This window comes from Ylistrum balloti, unplaced genomic scaffold (assembly GCF_031769215.1).
Source record: "Ylistrum balloti isolate Yb309-2 unplaced genomic scaffold, AGI_CSIRO_Ybal_v1 Utg370332, whole genome shotgun sequence".
Lineage (NCBI taxonomy): Eukaryota > Metazoa > Mollusca > Bivalvia > Pectinida > Pectinidae > Ylistrum > Ylistrum balloti.
In genome coordinates, this window is record NW_026782241.1 from 1,216,552 (window position 1) to 1,242,624 (window position 26,073).

The following is a 26,073-nucleotide window of genomic DNA, read 5'->3' on the forward strand; positions in this document are numbered from 1 at the left end:
GATGTTATAATCGCGATTTTATTTTAGTGTTGCCGCCGTCGATAGTCAGAATTGTTGTTAACTAACACTTATACTGGCCGTCAATACGCGGAATCTCTCTTATGTTGTCTTTTTAAGCCTACCAATGAGTAAACTCTCACAAGATTGGCGGAAACAGTAGGTTTACACTGACAAGTCTAGAGAGATTCCATTTAGCGGCGGCCATTGTAATAATTTTGGAAGATCCATAAGAAGGCCGCTAAAATTTCGTCATTTTATATAGTGAGGAATTCAAACTATCGACCACGACGAAGACAAAATCAAATCGTTTATAGACAGTCAGAATCCTATAGACGAGATAAACATCTTACAATACACACGTGCGACACCTGTCTATACCCGACATATAGGTAAACCATTCCCTAATCAATATGCGGTATTTGAGAACACAGTGTCAACAGCAAGTTAACAGCATATAAATAGATAATGATAACAGGGGAAAAACAACAATAAGAAATATCTTATTTTATCAGGCATGACCCAGATATAGAGTTTTTTTGTTTTTGTTTTTTGTTTTTTTTTGTTTTTGCGGTAAACAAGAACATTTTCGTACTTTTTGCAAAGGCAAATCAGATGATCGTTTTACTTAAAGAAAGACGTCAAAGGATTGTTCGCCATCAGCTTCTTTTTCTGAATATGATGCAGTAAAAGATGAAAATAATTTGTTAGAAAAGGAACTGAAGATATTACAGTTACTGCCCCTTATCAATTTGTTATAACAGAGCTGATAACGTGGCGCAAGAAAGATAACTCTAACAAATTATTGTGTCACGTCACTTCGAACTACACCACTTATCTCACTGCAATTTTTTCCGTGCTCGTTTGTTCAACAGAATGTCTCCGGCACATGAGCTACCATCATAGAAAAAAGCAATGATACCAACATCTTTGGGTGTGTTTCTATTGTTTTCCTGATGACCTTTGGAAAGAGAAATGTACATCACAAATAAGTTGTGTGTTGCCACAATAATCAGTAAATGTTTTTATTCGGAGTTACTTCCCTTATTCAGGAAGTAAATAAACCGACAGTCGACAGGATATGCCTGGTGGTGTCACATTAAATGGACTTGATATCTTCTAGGTGAGTACCGGATCGTACAGGCAGCATGGGAAACAAAGATTTCTAGAGTGTTGATCCAAGTTACGATATCATATTAACCAGAATTACTGTAGTTTTCGATATTGCCAGTGATTGTAACTGATCACAAAGCCGTAACATACAATCTTAGTGTATAGTCTTGAATTGTGATAAATATAGAAAATCGATACTAACGTAAATGTATACCAATGACATGCACTATCCAGTATGTAATATATCTAGACATATCACGTAGGACTTAAATACCTCTAAGTCCCTGGATACTGGGATTTATTCTGTACGTCAACGAGGCGAGATTGATGAACATCTAGCATTAGTGTCAGCATCACAAGTGCTGATGGACATGGGTTTGATTTATAGATATAAATTAAGTTAATGGAGAAGAACACACTTTATAGCGTCCAGACGCTTATTTTTCATGACATATATATTCAGATATGAAGTGGAGAGGGGCACTGATCCTCCCCTTGCCCTGACCTCCTCCTTACCTCCTCCTTACCTCCTTACCTCCTCCTTTTCTTCTCTCCTCGTCCTCTTAATTTAGGTATAGATATATCAATATGTTTAGATATGCAAGAATGGCAATTTCCCTCTCTTTGTCCTCTTCTTCCTCCTCCTCCTAATTTAGATAAAGATATATTTGAATAGGCAAGGCAGGAGGCAGGCACTGTTCCCCCCTCCCCCACCCATTGCCCTGCTGCCCACCTCCTTCTCTTCTTCCTTATTAGGACATAACTAGTTTAGAGAAGAAGATATAAACGGGAGGCACTACTCCCCCCTTGTCCTACTGTTAACCCCCCATCCTCTCCCTCCTCCTCTTATGCCAATTTAAATGTTAAATATATCTTTATTAAGATATGCCAAACATATCACCAAAAGGGTTGACACCGTCAGAGCCATACTTAGTACACCAGGCTTAAATCCACACATCTAAAAGGTGTTTCTAAATAAAGCAGGAAATCCTTAGAAGTGTATAGCCAGAGGTTACATTGATATTTGATTACTTTATATGAATTATAGTGTAGAAATATCTCTGACAGTTTCCTGTACTATGGGTGATACATCTTATCTAAATATAGATACTATAAATATTTAAATTTGGAGGAGTTACTACATTGCATATCTGAATATGGATATAGATATTTAAATGAGTAGAAGGAGGAATAAGGGCAGCGGACCCCTTGCATGATATAAATATTTATGTTTGAATGAGAGGGTCCTCTTAGTTTCCAAATACTCTCACTGTGCATGTAAACTCGTAAATTCTGCGGTTATATTTGATCTTAAAAGGAGTGTTGAGTCCAACAAACTACCTGTATATTGGATAACTGAAAGCTATTCGGCACTGCTAATGGTAAGCAAACATAAATGACCTATAGGTGTGCATTCTATCGGTTTATGCATGGCTTAGAAGGACACGGGACACGAATAAAAGAGTAGAGAAATAGAATTCTACAGGTAGGTCAGCTGTGTATGTGGTATACTTTATATGGGCAGAATTTAAGTCTTGATTCACTGTTTCAAATATTTTCTTTGACAGAATACAGTTAATAGAATACTCTGAAGATGAAGAAATCAGCATCAGACTCAAGGACAAGGACAAGGACTGGGAACTTCATTAAAGAGTGAGAGGATTAATTAGATAATGATATACACTTTCTTCCTGAGATCTATACACCTTACTGTACATGTCGATATACACTTTCTCCCTGAGATCTATGCACCTTACTGTACATGTCGATATACACTTTCTCCCTGAGATCTGTACACCTGACTGTACATGTCGATATACACTTTCTCCCTGAGATCTATGCACCTTACTGTACATGTCGATATACACTTTCTCCCTGAGATCTATGCACCTTACTGTACATGTCGATATACACTTTCTCCCTGAGATCTATGCACCTTACTGTACATGTCGATATACACTTTCTCCCTGAGATCTGTACACCTGACTGTACATGTCGATATACACTTTCTCCCTGAGATCTGTACACCTGACTGTACATGTCGATATACACTTTCTCCCTGAGATCTATACACCTTACTGTACATGTCGATATACACTTTCTCCCTGAGATCTGTACACCTTACTGTACATGTCGATATACACTTTCTCCCTGAGATCTGTACCCCTTACTGTACATGTCGATATACACTTTCTCCCTGAGATCTGTACCCCTTACTGTACATGTCGATATACACTTTCTCCCTGAGATCTATGCACCTTACTGTACATGTCTTATGTGTATATGTTATTCACTGGACAACATATAGTTTACAATCTGGTGCGGCATGATATTTTCAAATGTCTTTTTATGTTTTTCCTCACTGGAACATCAGCAAAATGGAACTATAAGGGCTTAATAAATGGTAAAATTGACGAGAGTGAAAAGAATGAATTCTGGAAGCTGGCAAATTGTGGACAGAAATGTCAGGGATTTGTCATATGTCATTAAATCTTATCATTGTAACTGTTTAGACATCGCTAATAATTGTCCCTTCTGAAACTAAAAGTCATATTTAAAAGACCACGTTACAGACAAAGGTAAAACATGTTGGATGGTATTTTTGTATGTTTCTATTTAACATGCAATAATTAGAATGAACACCTACTATATCCATATATAGATATATCATTTTCTATACTTTATGTTTTCTGGTAGGTAAAGGTGTTGTTTTCAGGTGGATGCAGATATGAATGTCTACAATTACTTACATATATAATTCCATGTCCAACCACTGTAAGGCAACGAAAAATCGATGCTTGTTTGTCATTGTTAATCACACAGAGAAGTAAAAAAGATTATGTAAGAGTCGACCGGTTTCATTTACATGTAAATAATTTTTAATCTGCTATGAAACCAACATTTTAATTGGCCAGTTTTATATGTTGTTGTCGTTTTACATAAAACATGAACGTCAATTTGTAACGTTACGTTTGATTGGCTATGATGGAGTGTAAGTAATTGTATAGGATAAAAAGTCCATTATAGATATTTTTAAAATGCAATCTATGATTAACTGTAGTTAATTTCTTGTTATAAATCCATAACACAAAAATTGAGTGTATTTGCATAAACCACTGCACGGTTTATTAAAAGTACTCTCCGTTTTTTTTTTTTTATTGTTTTGTTATAACTCAGTAACGTAATGAGTAATAGATATAAGCTAAATCTAATTAGGGATGTGATGATTAGCTCAGTAATTGGAAAAAATGGACCGATACACTGACGCGTAGTACAAATTGCATTGGCTAGTGATCCAAAGAACAACTTGCCATGTCGGGTTGAATCCTTATCTGGACCTAACATTCTATAAATCCTTCATAACTATTTTACATTGTATAATTTCATATTTTCAGTATTGAAGGAGCCGTAATTAATGAAGATTTGGACGAAATTACACGTCTGGTGAAAGGAAATGAAGGAGACAGTTTCCTGATCGCATGTGCCTTTCACCAGTCTGTTGGACGAGGACTCAAGAATGTCGTCCGTCATTTTAATAAGCTCGGTGTTTCCATAGACACTCCGGACCCAGTTTTTCTGGAGACTCCTTTGATGCACGCTATAAGGAATTCCAAGGACGAGCTAGTCAAGTTCTTACTAAAAGAGGGAGCTGATGTTAACTATACAATCAGAAACAGCGGTCAAACACCTCTTCACGTTGCAGTCAGCAGTCCAAAAGAAACAGAGTTTTCCACGAAAATTCTCAGATATTTATTAACCGTCCATAATATTCGTCTGAACGTCTATAACAGTGAGGGAAGGACCCCCCTAATGATAGCCATTAAACACGGCCGTGATGAAGCCGTGGATGTTTTAACCAGTGCTGGGGCTAACGTTAATCTACGCATGCAACACTATGGCAGTACCACAGCGCATCTGTGTTTTGATATGTACAACCCTTGTCGTAACGCTGAGAGCGCAAAATGTTTACAATCCTTAATGAACTGTGGTTTGAGTCCCGATGTGGTACACAATGGTGAAACACCTATATTTCACACTATAAGGAAAAACAACATCCCTGCTCTCAAAGTCCTCATTGCTGCAAATTGTGATTTGAATGTAACAAGTACGACTTGGGGGGTCGAAAACATTGAACGAGAACCGAAGAAGGTCACCCCGATTGTCCTGGCCTACAAATTTCACAAGATGAGATCTGTGGAGTTATTAGTTGAGTCAGGCTGTCGTTGTCATCACCTAGGATGGCTTACTGACAGCAACAACACACCGGTCACCCTCAGGGAATGGTTTCATAACAAGATCACCAGTCCAAGGTCACTCAAGAATTTAACTAGAATCCAAATTCGTGATGCCATTGGACATGTCCCACATAAAAAAGTGGAACTTTTAGCTCTCCCTAAAAAACTGCAAGATTATATATTATTGAAGGACATTTTAAATTAACAATTGTTTACATATGATAAGCATTTATTTTCCTTCTCTGTGATACAAAGCGTGATGTTTCTATGTGAACACACATGGATCTACACGCCAGTTTGAGGATTCGTTCAAAATGGCTTTACTTTATAAACTTGGTAGTAAATCATACATTTTGTGTGTTTTGATCACGAGTAGATATGTTTAAAAGTGCACGTATACACATAGTCTTAAAGGGATGTTCAGCATATTTGGCACATTTCTGTTTTTTTTGGTACTTTTTAAGAATTCATTCTAATAATTTTTAAAACTATTGTTATCATCAAAATATTTTCATATTGTCAGTTTCACAGGCAAATTTGGTGGAAATACCGCTTGCCAATATAGAATTAGACTGTCTAAATATAGCACTTCGGGGAATCCGGGACTAGGTCACTGACTAGATCATAGATTTTATGTGAAGTATTGGTGAAATACCGGGTTTGTAAGCTGTACACTTATAATATAGCTACTGATGTCAGAATTCCAGTGCTTTGTTTGACCTTTTTTTGTCGATTTTAAAATATACACAAATATTTCACACTGTTAGACTTATCACAAGCAAACCTTGTGTGGCTCAATCATGATCAAGACAATTTTTGTAAATCGATCTAACTAGTTATATTTCTATAATTTTCACAAATTAAATATAGCATATCAAGATGGTGAACTGAGTCTAAAATTTCGACAGGAAAATACGTTAACCCTTTCGTGAATTTTATAGGAACATCATATGACATTAAATGTGTGCTGAATATCCCTTAAACACGAAGACATAAAATGCTGCCATTTAAATGACATTTAGACAATTTTGGTCTTCGTTCAACTAATTGTGATAACTCTTATCAAACCACAGCAGTATGTAGATACTAAACACTTCAGTACAATCAAATGGCATTTAACGCCTACAGTTGGTAGAGTTTTTGGTTTAATTACATACAAGCTTCAGGGAAGGAAAACCTATTGTCAGATTTTAGGAAGTTGTGCTCTAACTTTTGTAGCCAAGAATAAAATATACTCATGGTTTGTGTCGACCACTTCATGTTTGGTAAACTCTTCACGTACAGGGTATTTTTTCGATTTTTAAAAGTAGTTTTAAGTGGCACTTTCAACTGATGTCTTCCAACAGGGAATCTTACTAAGTATAGGGTAAGTGGTTTTTACTTACAGTAGTTACGTTACAATGCGAATTGCTTCACGTCCCAGAAGAAATCTTGGCACAATTCACAGCATTTGAAACATGTACATCATGTACGTTGAATTTTTTTTATTCGACAATGATATCACGCTTCTATGAAGTTACCAGTATTAGTTTCCAGGTTTACTTTTGTTTTTGGGAGTTTCCCTGTCATGTATAACCAAACATATTGATGTAAACAAATAAACAAAACCAGTTGTTTTAACTGTTTATTACATTTTATTTTCATCCTTTATAACATCGTCGTCTTTAATCCTATCAAACCTACTTCCATGACGAATGCCGACAACGTTCAGGCATAGACCAATAATCAAAACGAGAAGTCCACAAGCCAGTGCCTCGTACACGAAACACACGTGATCGATTGCGTCATAGATGTATCCCATAATGCTAACGCACGAGAAACCCCCACATCCTCCAGCAAGGCAGATAACGGTTATCCCCATTCCTGTAAGCTCAACGTGATAATCTGCCCAATATATTCCGGTTGGCCACATTGGTCCGAGGAACAGGCCAATCAGAAGTGAGAAGATCCAAAAGGATATTTCTGGTTCAAAGTTGAAGATGGTAACCACATTTAGTCCAAGTGCGCTAAGAAACACTCCGCATATTTCACATATCATCATAATCCTAATCGAAACAAATTTTCCGGTTGCAAATCCGATTAATCTGCCTAGAGAAAATGTTACCCAAAATCCAGTATTAACGAAACTGCCTTCGTCTTTAGTGAAATTTAATTCGTCAACTGCATATGTACGTATAAACTTGGTGTAAAATCGTTCGAACCCCACTGTGAAAAGAAAATAGAAGAAAACAAGTGAGAACAAAAGAAGGCCGAAACAACAATCACCGCCAGCACAAGTGGCCGGATTCAGCATGGCCTTGGAGTCACGTTTCTTAATGTTGGCTCCACGTTCGTCGTGAACTTGTGATAAAATACACTGGAAAATCATGAACACCAGCGCCAGTGCCATTGTTGGTATGGCTACTATTGCATAAGCATAATCCACCATGGAGCCCTCGAGGACCGGCGTAGAATACAGATCGGAGATCGTGCAGTTCGGGTCTGTCACATTGGTGATGGAGCTTGTCGAGTTGTCACAGTCTGGTAGATAGGACATCGTCGGCAAGAACGGGTTAGCTACAAGCGGTACAAGAAGACAACCAATCCCAAAACCTAGGTGAAGCATGTGCATTGGAGCCGAGGCTTTCTCCCGCCATAGATAGAGGATGGTAGTGTTGCCGGCTGAAACAAACCAAAATACACTTATATTGCTTACTGTCGCTAATGTCTTCGACACCGCACTTAACTAAGTCGAAATCTAAAACCGAACGCGCGCCACAGAATCAAGAATATTTTATTTGATGCCAATGAAGCTACGTTCAAATCGAAGCGTTAAATCGATACTCCGGTAAAATAGATAACTTTTCCTTAGGATTATTATAAAACTTAACATAATAAGCTTTTTAGTATACTTACCAACTCAAATTTACTATCTAGTTTAAGTTTCACATTGAAGACATATTAATGAGAAATCAATTTACTTGCAGCCACATCGATTTATATCAAGATAAAACTATCTTTCAATGCCATTTTCTAGCTTAGCTAAATGCTAATGAATGTGAAAATGGTGTTCATAAGGAGTTGCTTAAGGTGTATCATGTTTATTCCTAGTTTCCCATTCGATAATGAGAGGCCACGATAGCCAGGTCGGTTAGAGCGTTGTCCTTCGTGACCTCGGGTGAGTATCCAAGGTTCCTGGTTCAGTTCTCTCTGTGGCGGTGTGTGTTGTTTCTAGAGAAGTTGAGAAACGGGACACTCTGCACTGACGTGCCTGTGTCTTGCCTTGTGGGCGGTGAACGTTACCCCTGATGTTGTTTGGGATGACAGGCGATGGGCCTTCGGTGTGTTGTTAATCCAGGGAGTCTCAGTTTCCAACTCAACATGACCCTGGCTGTTCACGAGACAATAAACCAACAAACAAGGTAGTGTTCCGTTTGTTGTAACCGCAGAAAGTACTTGTTTTAAAACACAGAGAATGGATCTATCTTGATTATTCCGGGTATACGCGATAAAGTTCATAACTATTAATGTTTTGTGAAAAAACACGCAAATTCAAATGTATCTTTTCAAATTTGAAATGATAACAAAATGCGTCTATTTGTTGCCTGTCGATTACTGTAGTCCTGATATCTTTAAGAGATATAATTACTGCCGGTCTATAATGACCTTGCCTGTATTATACAAGTACATTGTATTTAGATATACACCCGATCCGCTATGATATTCAGAGCTTTGTGGCGATGAATACAAAGGTCCCGTGGAGCCATTCTAGACAGACTCGAGCGCGACTGTTGCTGCCAAACCTCATCCTTACTGCATGTGGTCGTTAAGTGCCTCCTTCTGTTTAAACGTTGTTTTCATTAAATCCGAACCCCATCAAAACAGAGATGAGAAATTCAATATAAAGACGGGAAAATGTTATATATTTGTATATACATACCTACGTTGACAATGAGCTCAGCTAAACCCTGGACCATAATCAGAGCTCCTGTCAGCAGCACCTGTTATACAGAGAAGCAATAGAAGATAGTAAGTGCCAGATGTGTGTAGTACAGTGAAACCTCGCTGTAAAGACCACATCAGGGACTGGACATAACGAGTTAGAGGAGATCCGAGATCTGAATAGCAAGTATAGTCATATTTGTCAGTATTTTCACAACTGAATTAGTTCGATAGGTTTTACAACATTTATATATACAGTAATTATATTCCTGAAAACAGTTTGAATACACACTGGGTAGTTTGGCCTCAGTGGTTAGCGAGATAAAATTCAATGCAAACTGGGATATTCTACTTTCTATTGTGATATGAATTTATATATAATTGATGTTCGTTAGCCTAGATACTAAATATCTTATTTTCTTAATTGTATTGACTAAGATTTACATGGCGAGTGTTCCTGATGAAGCAGAAAACGCTCACTCTTCCGGAACACAGTGTCTTATTCTCGTTATATTTTCATGGTCTCTTTGACTTCGATTCATTGATTGATTTTCGAAAGAAGATTTTGTTAGCATGTCAGTATATGTTTATTATTTACAACATTCAATAACGCAATTGAAGAAATCAAACTCTGTAATTAAACATTGAACTTCATAAAGTCTACAAATATTATACAAAAGACACAGTTACTCACCTTCGTAGAGAGTGGGACAGCCATGGTGGCGCCCGCCGCTGCAGTCAGACAGAAGCCTATGATCAGGTCACAGTACTGACCAAAACGGTCAATCAAAATACCCCCTATAATGGATCCACTGACGGCCCCGATACTGCGTCCGGACACTGCTTGTGATAAACTCTCGTAGTCGGAATCGGTCCGGTCTTTCAGATCCTGGAGCGTGGGTCCAATTATCTCGAGAAACATTCCCTATAAGTAATGTAATGTATATCAAATTTATATTAAATCATAAGTCTCACATCTCACACACAAGACTTTAAATGGATCGGCGGACATTTATATGAGTACAAACTGGAAAGCCGTAAGTAAGCCTTAGATTCCGACATTCTCGTATATTTGAACATGTTTGCATGTTCCGTTTGCACATTTAAGCTACTCACCATACATATCCATGTCAGAAATAACATGAAAGTTCGTATCCGTCGCGTCCGTCGAAATGTTGGCAGTGACTCTTGTGTCTCCATTTTGTTTTTATCTGTCAGTCGTTTTGCTTCTTGTAGAAAACAATTGCGTCATTTTTCACTTCTTGGCAGCCATGTTTGATATTTTACATTTATGACGTAACTAATGACGTCATAAGTAAACACTCCCAGGAAGGCCCTTGTAACATTTTGGCAGATGAGAAATAGAACGGTGTATAAGTTTTAACCCCAGTCTTTACATAGCTGACAGAGGTATGACGGTATTCATAATTATGTAAAAGTTAATAATGTGTAAAACATTTGAATATGAACGTGGGTTTAAACAGGTGAAATCGGAACGCATCAGACTATTGCGACTCAGCCGGAGCACGTATATCTAGAATACTACCCGTTCCTGGGCGCCATCCCTAATAGTGGAAAAAGTAAAGGTCAGACGCGTGTATATTTATTTATCTAATTTTTCTCCTTAATAAGAGGTAAGTGTCAACTTTTACACGAAATTTACTTTATATTTTCATCAAATATGTTTTCTAGATTTGAAGCCTTACAGTCATTCATTCATTGGGAATAGACGACGGACATTAGTGTCGTAACGATAGAACAATTAACCCGTTCTCAATGTCAAGGAATCCTCGAGTCAAAGTGCAGCAAAATAAAAACAATTATCTCATATCGTATCACACGATAACACAAAGTACGATATAGAATCAGAGACTAGATTTTTAATTTGACTGATTCATAACATCATAACATAATATATGGTAGGAGGAACCAAGGTTGTCGTCAGTGAGTTCAGTTGATCTTAGATATGGAGACCTTGGCGTTTAGAGACGTGACTTAAGTGATGACCACGTTCAGTCATCAAGAACTGAAGGCTGTATTAAAATGAGAGTGTCATCCTAAGATATATAACCCATCAAGAATAACTGTATACTTCTCGATGTATTTTATCCTAAAATTGTTGGGGGAAAAAACCCCTAATTTTTTTAGTTTAGAAACTATATGGATGTTTAAAAAACTCGCGTTGTGTCGGACTACTCTGTGTTAAGTCTTATTTTACCTTCGGAATAACAACAATTATTACTTAAATAAATGTACATAATTCATAAGGACCGACCGCACTAAAAATACCGGAGTCGGAATTGGACAAGCATCTCTAATATACTGTTGAGACAACTATACAATCAAATTCGTTTGAACCACATTTCAAGGTTATCAATGTACATGCAGACCTCAAACTACTGCTTTACCTCCGGGTACATGAACGCAGTGCATATTTGTTCTAGACTTCTCTTTATTAGATATATACATATTTCTCATCAGAATGAGGCTCAAGTAGTGAAATCTTGCAGTTTTGTGTACTTCCTTATCATTATTAAGGGTAGTGACATTTGAATAAAACTATCTGTCCTATGTGCAGGTTATGAGGTACTTCCCAATAGACGGTGGGTACATGTACGTCTTGAATAGACAGACAATATGATATGAGAATCAGACCTTTAGCAAAGTTTTATGATATTTCATTACTTGTTTTCGTTGGTAGAACGTAGGCAAGTTAAGTCTGGCTGGAGACCAGGTACCGCATTACATTTATACATTATTCGGAATCCCTCTAAAATCGATTTAGTCTAGATGATCCGAACGGAGAACTATTGCTACAGCGGCTAATTTGTTAGTGAGTCACATACACGTGAATTGAGCGCCCACACGTGTGTAACTCTCATGTGACGAGGTGTATCGCTCGTAACACAAACCGGAAGTGTCAATGGGAATCAGCTGTTTGTGAGGGAATTGTGTGGATACGGTTGTCCACCAGGAGGTACGTATTAACGCCAGCTGACCAAGCCTCATAAGGCATCAGACATCAGATATTATAATAACCAGACATCTACACCCTGTGTAAGGTAGGTAAACACACAGTTGTTTTACCCAAGTCAATGGTCGCTATCTACAAGTAGGAAAAAAATTATCCTGTACAGCTTTATACAGGTCACGGACTCCTGACTTCTATGTGTTGTATATAATGGTATCGGTACAATATATAGCGACACTCACACACGTACGATGGCTTTGTATTATAGTCCTGTATACACACACATACGCCATTCAGTCTACACTACACGCAGTCGCTAATACAATTTACATGTCTTATAAATAACAAGCTGTGGACAGAGTTACTTGTAACGGTTTTGTAGCTAGTATTAATATCACTTAGAAAATTACATAGTATTTGGATTTAGCGGTATACACTACCACAATGTAATGGTGTACCCCTACCACAATGTAGTGGTATACACTACCACAATGTAGTGGTGTACCCCTACCACAATGTAGTGGTATACACTACCGCAATGTAATGGTATACACTACCACAATGTAGTGGTGTACCCCTACCACAATATAGTGGTATACTACCACAATTTAGTGGTATACACTACCACAATATAGTTGTATGTCCGACCACAATTTTATGATATGACCTTTACGTTGTTATTCCATGAGTCAGTTTTATCTTCCTATGTTTAGCAAAGTCGTTAAAATGAAAATTACATCATATATCTCGTTTGAAATTCTGTAAGGTTTCGACAGTTTAAGATAGGTCACAGGCTAAAACTCGGAAGGTAAGACATTGTAACGAAAGTTTGTATATATTTATATATATATGTTTACTTCTTTATCAAATAAATGTACATATTACATCACTTTAACCAATCTATCTTTAACAGAAACCACTGACGTCATGAATTCGAACACAACCACGTTGCCCATCAACGGCACGACGTTGAACCCTGCGAGTGATGACGTCATAGCTCCCCATTGGGGGTATATCTCCGCGGCTGCAGCTGTCATAATTTTAGGAAATGTTGTGGTGCCAATCAAACGATTCGAAACTGGTGATGGTAAGTTAAGGAAATATTATTGATATCGGGTGTAGTCGGTATTGATTTAACTCAGTCAAGGACTGACATTCTGAAACAAAATCTCTTTCTCAGCTTCGTATCTCCAGACATGTTACAGAATGTCAGGTCGAGATTGAGATAAAGCAATCGATAATATAACACGTGAAGAATTCTTTGTCTATGGCAACACAATCCTGGTCTCTGATTGGTTAAAATTTAAATATCCGAATTGGACCAAATATGGTATAAACGGGATTGAAATCTCATGCGTTGCCATTTAAACCACGCTAAAGCAAAACATGGCCTCTGATTGGTTAAGATTTAGATATTGCCCGATTTTGACCAAATTTGATTTATAGGTGCCACAGGGGATTACCTAACATCACTATATATGATTCAAAGTGTGGTCTCTTATTTGTGTGGAATTTCGATATTGTCTGATGTTTATTGAATTTTGTATAATGAGGTACAATATTAAGGGATGCAAAAATAATTTTCAACAATTTGTTTTACCAAATTTATTATAAAGATGTTTTTGTTTCTGCGAGAGGTATTAGTCGTCCTGAGAATGACAGTTTCTTTCTCAAATTTTTTGTCCCATATCTAATCTTGTAAAATGATGCTGTACGATTGTAGCGATGTAAGATTCGTCCAATTTGACATTTAGCTATTTTTTTTTCTAAAATTGACAAAGGCTGGATAGTATGTACACTATATCCTTTGTATAACAGAATCAAACCTATTTGATGATATCTTTTTATTTACCAGGTTTATATTTTCAACTCATGTTTTGTCACGGAGCCCTCTTCGTTGGCGCCATCGTACAGCTGTTTCGAAGCCAAGCTGAATTCTATCCCATCGTCATGCTTGGCGGTGTGGTATGGATAACGGGTAAGTCACGTGATTCAATTACACAAATATTATCAAGTCGTACATTTTATACACATATATAACTTATAATTCCTTTACTAATACATTACACAGCTACACTGTATTCACTAAGACATGGCACAGCTACACTGTATTCACTAATACATTACACAGCTACACTGTATTCACTAACACATGGCACAGCTACACTGTATTCACTAACACATGACATAGCTACATTGTATTCACTAATACATTACACAGCTACACTGTATTCACTAACACATGGCACAGCTACACTGTATTCACTAACATATGACACAGCTACACTGTATTCACTAAGACATGTCACAGCTACACTGTATTCACTAATACATTACACAGCTACACTGTATTCACTAACACATGACACAGCTACACTGTATTCACTAACACATGACACAGCTACATTGTATTCACTAATACATTACACAGCTACACTGTATTCACTTACACATGACACAGCTACACTGTATTCACTAACACATGACACAGCTACACTGTATTCACTAACACATGACACAGCTACATGGTATTCACTAACACTTGACACAGCTAGACTGTATTCACTAACACATAACACAGCTACACTGTATTCATTAACACATGACACAGCTGCATTGTATTCACTAATACATTACACAGCTACACTGTATTCACTAACACATGACACAGCTACACTGTATTCACTAACACATGACACAGCTACATTGTATTCACTAACACATGACACAGCTACATGGTATTCACTAATACATTACACAGCTACACTGTATTCACTAACACATGACACAGCTACATGGTATTCACTAATACATTACACAGCTACATTGTATTCACTAACACATGACACAGCTACACTGTATTCACTAACACATGACACAGCTAGACTGTATTCACTAACACATGACACAGCTACATGGTATTCACTAACACTTGACACAGCTACACTGTATTCACTAACACATTACACAGCTACACTGTATTCACTAACACATGACACAGCTACACTGTATATTGATTTTCACTCATATGTAAAATCTACCACTCTACCTACATATCATTAAAATATCTGTTAATATTTGTGATCGAGAATCTTTTCCCATCTATTCTTTCCGCTTCGTTTCGTAACGTCTAAAAATATCGTCTAAATGAAGGGAAATAACTCCTCTTATCTTACATTCTTTTGTTCGCTTGTTTTTGTTGTTGTTGTTGTTGCTTTTGTCTTCTGTTTCGTGTATGATATACAAACTCATTAATGATAAAATGTTTTAATCAATATTAACAAATGTACTCACTTATCAGTGTATTAATACCCTTTACATAAAAATATTATGACACTCTCGTAATATGACCAAGCAGAGCTATGATTGGTTATAAGTTTCGATAGATTCCATCTTGTGTCATACTTCATTATCCATAATGTATAACATGTCTGGAAAAACGGTGTGTGTTGGAGTTTGAATGAGAATATCGCAAGTTAGATTTCATATCAGTGAAATAAACTGCCATTTCCAAAAGGCTCGCGGCAACAAATTAACGAACTCGTGTAAGTTAATCTATCAGAATCCACTTGTAAAATGATACCGATTTTATTATAGATTATCGTCGTATTTCCCGCTTGAATATCATTACAAAAATAATGGCAAGATATATATATATACAAGTGTGCTTACAATCTTCATTGTCGGCCACGACGATCGGCTGTCAAGCTTATCGATGTATCAAAGGAAACGAAGGGCAGTAACTCTTGGAGATCTAGCTTTGTAAAAAAAACAACCGGAATTTCGCCTTGGCGAATCAACAATTAATGAATTTTGGTTTCTAAGAAATCAAGACCGGTGGTTCTCAAGGTTCCATCCCGGGGCCGCTTGTGTTTCTATTTGTACCAACGACATTTTAGTGATACTGCCTCTGTTATCAAGCTCTTTGCTGATGATTCTGTAATTTATGTTTGTATAAACACTAGTAGTAAGGTTAAATACCTCTTTCATTGTCACAGATTACGTTTCTGTTCCAGTGTAATTGTTCATATATAGGTTACTTGTTTCATTAGAAAAGTATTTTATCTGAGGAGAAAGATTATGCTATGTACATTAGTACTTGTTTCGGTATTATCCTTTGCTGAGATGTATATCATCGTATCATTATGGTCAGGGATCATTGAATTTTATGAACTTGCCGAGTAGTCCTGCTTTAAGGAAAGTATGAAGTAATTGGTACTTACTTGTTATATTTGTTTTTCAGCCAATCTATTCATGGTGCCTATCGTGAAAGCCATAGGCATGGCACAAGGGATGTGTGTGTGGGGGATCTGTAATATGCTGAGTGGCTGGGCTACGGGCAGGTAAGTAAGGCATCGTACAGAGAGTTCGATAACTTTGACTGACGGACAGTGTGGTTAGTAAGACTTCACGGCTGCTGACAGTCTAGCCCGAATACTTTTACTTCAATTTTTTCAGAGTTTACCGTTTGTTGACTTCAGGAACATTTATGCCCCTTTCCGTTTAGATTTTGACGTTTCCTTTCCATCACTTGTCGCCTCCGAGGCTTCAAAATTTAGGCCCTCAGCACCATTAACGAGTCTCAGAAGGACGAACCAGCTGTATGATGCAGTTTGATACATTGTTTAGCTCAAGTGTATCTACCTCTAAATTTGTATCAAAATGTACTATTGTGTCTTTTGTACAATCTGTTAGAAGTGATAGTCTATCGGGTTTAATGGTCATTATGTCTCTGTGATAAACGATTTCTGTACCCGAAGTCCAGTCATACGCATTGTCTTTTATCCTAACTAAATGATTTTCTATAGTTCAAATTTTAGAAATATTGGTTGGCTTAAGATATGACGTTATGTGATCTAGTAGAGTATTAGTGGTCAACGGTATGTAATTTTTTGGTTTGAAGGGTGATTAAACAAGATAATAGTAATCACAAATATGTCTGCTAAATTGTTGTGAAAATACCACTTTTATTTTCATATCTTTTGAATTCTAAAAGAAGTCTACTGCACAATCTTTACCCTATTTCTATGATTAGGCAGCAAATGTTATTATCAGCATAAAGATATTTTAGTATAAAGAATTTATTGGAACTTCAAACCTCCAATGTTTTTATACAGAAATCGGAAAATCTGAAGCTGTAATAGGTCTGTGAAATTCAGCAAACGTACAGAACCAGCAGTATTTTATAGTTTTCTGAAATAATACGGTATTCCTACAGTAGTTTCAGATTGTTGTCAATTAGTGATGCTTCAAAATACAATATAAAAGTTTTTGCTGAAGACAATGAAATATTTTAATCTGATGTAAGATTTCCAGCGTTTTCATTCTTCATTAACAGGTTCGGGTTGTTTGGTATACAGAAGGAGGAACCTGATTCTATCCTACTAAACTATGTTGGTGTCCTGTTCTGTATAATAAGGTAACTTAATTATAATGCATTACTCCATAATTCAAATTTTATCAAAAATATACTTCGATTACTGAACGTATATGCATGTTCAAAAAGTTAATAAATTAATATTTATTTACATGATGACAAGTATGTTCCCTTATGATTAATCGTTTATTTGAATTAATATAAATATTTCACATTGCCAAAATATTTATGTTTTCATTGCAGTGCTGTGATATTTTCATTCCTGAAACCAGACATTCGCAAGGTTAAAGAACAAATACAGACAACCTTCCCAACTAACCCTTCTGGGCACTACAACAGTATTGATGTAAATATAAAATTACCTAATTAAGTATGAAAAAATACACCTTATTTTACATACAGTAATATGTATTATTGTTAAGTATCAGATTTTGAATTCTCGGGCATTTGGTGTGAGCATGATGTTAGTTTTTCAAAATGTATTTGCCAATAGATCTGTGAGTGCTACATCTGTATGTGTATCCAACAATGCATCATATATCTTTAATTATATTGTGCTAATGCCTCATTAATAGGATGACGTTTATCATTATAGCCTATAAACAGCGCAGCGACACCTAGATCTCTGTCGGAAGAGAGCTTGTTGATAACGCCAACCATCAAACACACGGAGGAAGTGAAAATCTTTATTGATAAATTGCCTCCAACCAAGAAAAAAATTATGTGAGTACAACGTTATGCACATGATAAGGAAATAAGGCAAAAGGAATTAGCAAGGAAACGATAGTTTAATTCACGGTTGGTACTGTATTTGAAGTGGTGTATGCCTGACAGGAGATAGTAAATTTAGCTGATAAGACAAGGAGGAAATTAACAAGAAATTATTAAGTTGGCGAAATCAGAATGAACGACGAAATGGTATCAAAACATGAATTAAAAATATTGACCATATTCACTGTAAAAAGTTGGATAAAAATAAAACCAGGTATTCCGGAAGTGCACATATCTTCTGCTTTATCGACGACACCCGGCATATAAATATTGGTCGATCCAAGTAAGTAATGTCACGTTCTGAAATGAAACTAAGATAAAGGCTTACTAAAGGGCAACATTTCAGTTCATATCGCACAAGAAAATTGACTATTTCCTTATGACATCATAAAGACGGCGGTAATCTTTATTATCTCGAGACCCTTACCATCATCTTCATTATCTTGAACTCCTGTGTTAAATGTTTATCCATCAGCCTTCGAATGCTATCTATGCTATCACGGATGTCGTGATATTGGGAACCAATCTATTTAATATAGAATACTCGCGAAGTATAAACATTATAAGCTGGGGTAGCAGGCGTGTTATTACATAGAAATGGAAAATTCATAATAGGCAAATCGAATCATTAAGTGTAACATACAATTTGGTGGGAAGCCGTTCCAGCAGATTTCGCTATAGAATGATATAAAGGTAAGGGACTGATGAAGAAGAATCTGTCACTTCTCTGATTTCAAATTCTGGTGGTTACATATACGAAAAGTACCATGGATATGGCCAGCAAATGCCTTTTTGTTTTGGTGTGTGTATCTCTATCACTCATTAATACCAACGAAGTCTATAGTCAGTTTATAGAAGGTCTTAGTCAATTGCAGCTCTGTTAATTATTCTTCATTTTTGTATATGATTTAAACTGTTTGAAAAAACATGTTCAATGCTATGTTACTGAATCATGGAATCTGTTACAGAGGCATTGCCATGTCTGTGGTGTCGGGAGTATTGTACGGTCAGACATACACTCCGTCCATCTACATACAGCAGTCACGTAAAGGCTCCAGCCAGTTTGGTAAGTATAAACCAACTTGTCAAATCGATTTCACCCATAAGATTCACATCATAGAGAATAGTATTGGTTAAAGCTTTGTAAGCACTGCCTTGAGTTAAAAATCTTTTTTCATGGAGATTTCAAGAAGGGCTTTCAGATCATGAAGATAATTATCAGGATTTTTAAATGTTCTCAGTAAAACGATACGCATAAACAGCTAGATATATTCGAAATCACACTTACATTCAAAGACACCGAACAATGTTCCGGTGTCCGAGTTACCGGATTTCTAGTAAAATTATGCCTTTGTAATTTGGCAATATGTGAATGCTTAATAGTTAAAACTCATTATTGGCTTACCTCTTCTGTACTTCAGCGGTAACTCATGGATGTCACACCTTCTTCATTAGTTCATTTAGTGCAGCATGTATTACATCTTCATTAGTTCATTTAGTGCATTATAGATTAGTACACCTCTCAATCTCTATCATGACACTTCTTTGGATCGATAAGGAATTTCTTCAGTCGCCTCTTAGATTTCAATATTTAAGCCCTTAGCATCTCTGTTGAATCCTAAAGGACGAAACTGTTGTAAAATGTAGTTCAATTCGTTATGTGGTATCTAATTCTAACGTTGTATTGGAAAGTGATTTTCATTTGTCTTTTGTATAATCTGCCATAGGTTATACATTGCACTAGAATCTGTACGTCATATTTCACATACCTTTATTTCTGAACTTAGCTATTCACTTGGACATCTTTGAAATAATTTAACATTTTAACCTAATATGCAGGATTTAGTTAGTTTTATCAACAAATTAGATTAAACCTATATGTAATGTGTCGGCTGATGCACAGTAATATACAAAACTCTTTGTAAAACAGGCCAATTTGCAAGCTTTATTTTACCACAAACATTGTAAACCTATCATCGTGAGACCAAACTAAGAAGTCTTTAATATCTTTATATATTTCTTCTATTACCTATGCTGATTTCCATAATTTCATCATTGTTGAGTATTTCTAAATAAGGTCTTCACGTTTAATTTTCAGTTGACTGATTTCCGTTTAAATAGCCACAAATATCGCAATGGGACTTTTAACTAAAATAAGCTTAGCTATTATCGTGTACACACTAATGTATTGGCCTACAAGTGATTGATTTGTATTTCACACTACTGTTAAAACTTCTGGATGATCGATAGTTTAGAGAAGACTGTCGAATAGTAATATTAAGCTATAGATGTTCATGAAGTTCTTTGTCTTTGAGTACATGGTAGTTAGTTGTCAACACCTGACGTTCTTATCTTGTTAATATGCAATTGCGCCCGGAAGATATGTTGTTTATGATTGGTAACGTCTACTGGCTAAAAAAGGAAAGGTAGGGGGAGATAACCTCATTCTCAGAATGGACTTTAGCGCTTATTATAACTATCTGAATGTTTATGATCTTGACAGGAATGGACTACGCCTTTGCCACGATGTGCGGACTATTTGTAGGAAATACAGTTTACTTCTCTATATACTGTTTTGTGATGAGAAATATACCTCGGGTCTATCCTCGAGCAAGCTTCCCGGGCCTACTAACCGGACTCTTGTGGGGAACAGCCAGTTCTCTCTGGTTTCTAGTCAACGACACGCTGTCAGAAGATGTCTCCTTCCCGATTATGACTACTGTGCCGATCGTTATCAACGCCACAGTGGGCGTCGTCTTCTTCCGGGAAATCAAGGTAAGACAAAAAGCGAACTGTTTCACAAAGTCTGATATCAAGGCATGATGAAGGATTGAAATGCATATATGAGATTGTTTTGTAACTGGAAATCAATTCCAAGTTACCAATAAAAATGTAAATGTAGGGATTCCCTTGTATCCAACACAGCGAAGAAAATACCAACATGTCAAAGTAATCGTTATCCAATCTCAAATTCAATAAAATTAAGTCAACATATGATCAAAAGGAAAAAAATACACGAGACTCATGAATAATACGACCAAGAGTTCTGGGTTAGTAAGCGTCTTCTGCTTCATCGACGGATCCCGCCATGTAAATCAAGACAAGACTAAGATTTAAAAGGGTTAAAATTTATATATGAAAAGGGAGACAAGATTACATCGTGGTAGTAATAAAACAGTTAAAAATGATTGCTGCTGTATTCTTCGATAAACTGAGAAAATCTGGTGACTTTTATGTGTTAGAAAAAATAGATGTTCAAAGAAAGATAAAGACTAAAATATATATTGATCAAACTGATTAACGTATAGAACTAAGTTTAATTATTTCATATATCATAAATTTTGAAATAAACATTGACTTGTGAGATATGAAGCTGGACATGTTTGATGTTCGTTAGTCTTGCCTGTTGGTTCCGGTGTTGAATATCTTGTTCTCATTTGAGAACTTGACATTGGATTGACCAAAATTTACATGGCGGGTGCCATGATAAAGGAGAATAAGCTAACGATTCCGGAACACATGGTCTTATTCTCCTGGTACTTTTCAGAATTCTCTGTATGTTGCCCTAGTTTTATTGAATTGGAGTTTGGATTCCGACTGAATTAACATGTTGGTATTTTGTATAACGCATTGTAAATACTGACAGTTGATTACTTTTTCTTTCCTATACCGCCATGTTCATATACAGCAATGATACTTCACCTAGATTCATACTGGTTTGTTGATATGGTAATGATTATGCTAAGAGTATCGATGTTTATTTTCTCTGTTTCAAACATAAATTGCCATTCGAATGATATTGAAATGAGTTGATGGCAGGTAACATTTGAATCAGATTAGGTGCAATAAGGTTGGTCTCTTTAACACTAAGGGAGGCTGATATGTGAGAGGAAGAGAAGTTGAATGACATTTAGACTGAAATGTTTTGAACTGTTTAGGTGTATCACCGTTTGTTAATTCAAGGATATTAATACGTATTATCTGGATATTAATAAATAAATAAGATACTCTACCGTAAATTGTACTAATGTACCGAGAGGGAGGAACTAAGTCTATACTAAGGCATCTCATCTTATTGTTACTATACTTATTGGTTTGCTCTGTTCCTCTACATGATTGTACGATGATGTACTAATACCGAGACTCGGGATTCTCCACTATAGATATCGAGTTATAAGATGTCTCTGACTTTGTAATGAACGAAAGTAATCTGAACTCCTTTCAGTAACCGGTGATTTAAGCTGCTATTTCCTTCAAGGCCTCTTGCTTCTCATCCATTGCAATCTCGTATCATTAAATCATATTATGGTATGGTTGGTCGTTTACACGAAACATCAGAACATTTGGATAATTTTCTGTTGTGATAAGGTGAATGTAGACATAAACTCTCAATATAAAAATCGAATCTTAGTGATTGCCTTACTTAATTAATAAGATTTTAATTTGCATTTCGATATTATGTTAATGTCCTTACATTTATTTTTTCCACGTACCAGGGCAAAAGGAATCTATGTCTGCTGTTTCTCGGGATAGCAGTGACAGCTGCAGGGGCAGCAATGTGTGCGCTGTCCAAACGGCCAGTATAACTTATAGTCCTACATCCTCAATAACCAGTGCAATATGTTGGGCAAGTGTTAGTAGTCCCAATATCAAATTACTCGTACCGGAGAACTCTAGGACATTATTAACATTCCAATTTTTACTATAATTATCCTCTTCAGGACTAGTTTTCAAAATGGCCAGTCACAACTCGTAATGCTTGGACCAATGTTCTCGGCAGTGTGTTCTGTCTTTCAGATAAATGAACGTATGTGATAGACCTTTGTCTCTAGATACGGCTGTGATGTGTTAGATATTCATATTTTGTCTGCAACGATGATTTAAGTGCTTTATGAGTTATTCAAAAATTACAAAATTCATATTTCACTTAAAGTCGTTTGATACATATAACTTTGGTAACTACAATATATAATAAATTTTGATAATAAAAAAAAAATAAATAAAAAAATAAAAATAAATAAATAAAATGATAATAATCAAAAGTAATGTCACGATATGAACATTTCAGTGTGAATGAAGATCTATTGATTTATGTACTGATTCGGATGGCATCTGTATTTTGGAAATTGAACTTTTTCATGACAAAATTAAAAGTTTCTGTTTTGTGCTTTACAATAAATAGATCATGAGAGAAGGAGAGATGACACCGAATTAAGACCCGAAACTCATACTCATATTCCTTGCAATATTTTGTACATTTTTAAAAGTAAAAGTTGTGTTTTAATGAAAAATGTGAGACGTTCCATTGAATGTAAAATTCTATGTATTTCATGTATTTTATTGGGTCCATCAGGAAGGCTGGTTAGTTGTAACCAGTGATTAGTGAAAATGTTCAAACATGAATTAAACAAAAATTGGAAACATTATTATTTCATAGCTGTATCGTTGTAGAGACAGGTAATATATGTTGAGTTTTCTTCATTTAACACTGTTAGTTCAGTTTGAATTTTTTACTAACCACTGGCTGACTTTAACTTTTGAGCAACCTGGGCCATGACTCTATTTGTGTTTTACTTAATGCGTATGCATTTTTAAAACTTGTCTTGTGTTTTAAGAATCCTATCAGGTCTTCTATTATTTTTGAAATGTTGAAGTGTTTATTCTCAATCTTAGGCTGACATTTTTTCGAATTTGTAGATAGCGGATTTTACTAGTCCCGTTTTCATTATAATTTTTTTGACATAGGAGCATGCATGATGCTTGTGTGGTATACTGTTATGTTTTATTGACTTAAAGTGTTTTAATTAGTTTATGAGTCTTTGAGCAATTTATACATGAAATCTGACCATGCCAGTACTGCTATATTTTAAAAAATGTGATAATGTTTTATTGGTGCTTCAAGAATATTTTAATTCTAGATGTTTGATGAAGATATGAAATGTGAATTTGATATCGTTTTGTGTTGGCTAAGTATGTAAAATTATTTCTTGGATCTCATGGGCATGGAGACTACAACATGTAATGTCCGTATAGCTCACTACCCATGACATGCGTTATTTCACGGGAATCTAAGAAACGGACAAGTCCCTTCTTTCATTGTTGGGTCCTTTTGAACGACATACTACTCCATCTTAACTGGATAGCATGCGTCGTATCTCCCGTATATAGTTATGTGAGGTAGCAACCAGCTACTAAAGGAAACTCAGAATGATCATAATTGTTCAAGGAGTAATGAGTCCAGAAAGGAAACAAAACGCTAGTGTGTGATGAGAGTACTGTGTATGTATTTATGAGGGTCTGTATCTATTTGTTTTATTGAGTCGTTTGATTGAAGGATGATGATATGGCAGGATTCTTATGAAGACAGCGTATGTGATTGGATTTTTGTTTTGTTATTTTTTAAGGTTCCTCTCTAAATTAAGGGAAATAAAACAAACAAGATTCTTGAAACTTTTTTTATTATTATTTTTCTACAGATGTATAAATACATAATGGATAATTGCATATGTAGGTAAATGAGCACTTATTCGAAAAAAATGCACTTGTATAATGCATGATGGCATTGGGCAGATACTTATCCTTAAACACAGGACCAATAAAACGATATACAACAGTCCTTGGTACATATAGGGCGCCGTCCGAACCTTTGATCTTTCCCAGATATAAATATTGAGTTTTACATCGTAATAGAGATAAAAGGTCTGTTTAGAATGTACAGATTGAAAGATATCGTTTTGTTTGTTGAGACTTACCAGGATCTATCGAGTGATTTTGTTAAGTGCCAGATCTAATCTTTGAAGACTTGAAAATATTCGTTTTACTCCTCCACTTCCGAGGACCGGATTAGCAAATTGTATATGATTTTTTTTCTTTCAAGGATTTGTACTATCTGAAGACTGAAGGGAAGTTCTACTGCGTAACTCGTGCACCTCCTCATCTAGCGTTTGGTATTTCTTTCGATGATATTTGGGTCCTTTGTACATTTAGTATCACTGACGAGCCCTAAAAGGGTGAATCAGCTGTATGACGCAGCTTAATTCAACTGTATGCAAACAGACTGATGTGTTCCAGAGGATGACGATATCAAGAGGTTCCGCCAAAATACCACGACAGACATTGGAGTACATATATATATACACATATCCTCCAATGAAGTATCAGCAGCTTATTTCGCTTATTTGTATTAATAGCTATAGGAAAAAGACAAATATTAAGTGCGGATAATAAGTGACCAAATATTAAGAGTAACCATTAAACACTCTCAACGAAATCGAAAACCGGACCCACAGAACAAGGTCTCCAAGCTTCAGATTTTCCTATGTGTTCTGGCTGAAATCCAATGAAAGATTTTTTCCGATGGAGAATTAAGAAAATATTCTCTTTGCGTTATTTCACAATCGCAATGAAATTTGTAAATTGTTTGAGTAAACACCCCGAATAAACACTTAATTTTGAATCAATTCCCAATTACGTACATACCAATAGTATTAAAGACACGACATCGATATCAAAGTTAAAATTGCATACCTTATAACATGGTCGATAATAAGACAATTCAGTGAAAATACATACGTGTACAGTTGAATATAACAAGTAAACATGAAGAGGTCAAGGTTAAAAAGGTCCTTTCGTCTTGTTTTTAGTATATAAAAAGAATTCGAAAATTTGAAACGCTCAGAATCTCCATA

The 26,073-nt window shown here is 36.0% G+C and overlaps 2 protein-coding genes and 1 pseudogene across 2 annotated transcripts; 2 read left to right on the plus strand and 1 right to left on the minus strand.

Annotated features, from left to right (window-relative positions):
• Positions 1 to 1,071: 1,071 nt before the first annotated feature.
• Positions 1,072 to 5,646, plus strand: LOC132553516 (ankyrin repeat and SOCS box protein 3-like; annotated as a pseudogene).
• Positions 5,647 to 6,972: 1,326 nt separating this feature from the next.
• LOC132553532 (sodium-dependent glucose transporter 1A-like) lies at positions 6,973 to 10,466 on the minus strand. The gene is made up of 4 exons (XM_060217779.1): positions 10,383 to 10,466; positions 9,961 to 10,191; positions 9,265 to 9,325; positions 6,973 to 8,006 (listed from the first exon to the last, which is right to left on the minus strand). The coding sequence occupies exons 1-4, from the start codon at positions 10,464 to 10,466 to the stop codon at positions 6,973 to 6,975; spliced, it is 1,410 nt and encodes a 469-aa protein (XP_060073762.1).
• A 1,709-nt stretch (positions 10,467 to 12,175) lies between these two features.
• On the plus strand, positions 12,176 to 23,370 carry LOC132553548 (transmembrane protein 144-like). Its single transcript, XM_060217803.1, has 10 exons — positions 12,176 to 12,243; positions 13,151 to 13,324; positions 14,093 to 14,215; positions 16,481 to 16,580; positions 17,576 to 17,656; positions 17,858 to 17,960; positions 18,210 to 18,337; positions 19,354 to 19,451; positions 20,889 to 21,160; positions 22,882 to 23,370. The coding sequence occupies exons 2-10, from the start codon at positions 13,165 to 13,167 to the stop codon at positions 22,969 to 22,971; spliced, it is 1,155 nt and encodes a 384-aa protein (XP_060073786.1). The 5' UTR covers positions 12,176 to 12,243; positions 13,151 to 13,164; the 3' UTR covers positions 22,972 to 23,370.
• Positions 23,371 to 26,073: the final 2,703 nt, after the last annotated feature.

Bases quoted from the DNA above. Each gene is read 5' to 3' on its own strand.
- LOC132553532 (XM_060217779.1), bottom strand. From the start codon at position 10,466: ATGGAGACACAAGAGTCACTGCCAACATTTCGACGGACGCGACGGATA. The intron at 9,326-9,960 runs GTGAGTAACTGT...TCTGTATAACAG, and splicing joins CTGTCCCACTCTCTACGAAG to GTGCTGCTGACAGGAGCTCT. The intron at 8,007-9,264 runs GTATGTATATAC...GGTTTGTTTCAG, and splicing joins TGAGCTCATTGTCAACGTAG to CCGGCAACACTACCATCCTC.
- LOC132553548 (XM_060217803.1), top strand. From the start codon at position 13,165: ATGAATTCGAACACAACCACGTTGCCCATCAACGGCACGACGTTGAAC. The intron at 13,325-14,092 runs GTAAGTTAAGGA...TTTATTTACCAG, and splicing joins ACGATTCGAAACTGGTGATG to GTTTATATTTTCAACTCATG. The intron at 14,216-16,480 runs GTAAGTCACGTG...TTTGTTTTTCAG, and splicing joins CGGTGTGGTATGGATAACGG to CCAATCTATTCATGGTGCCT.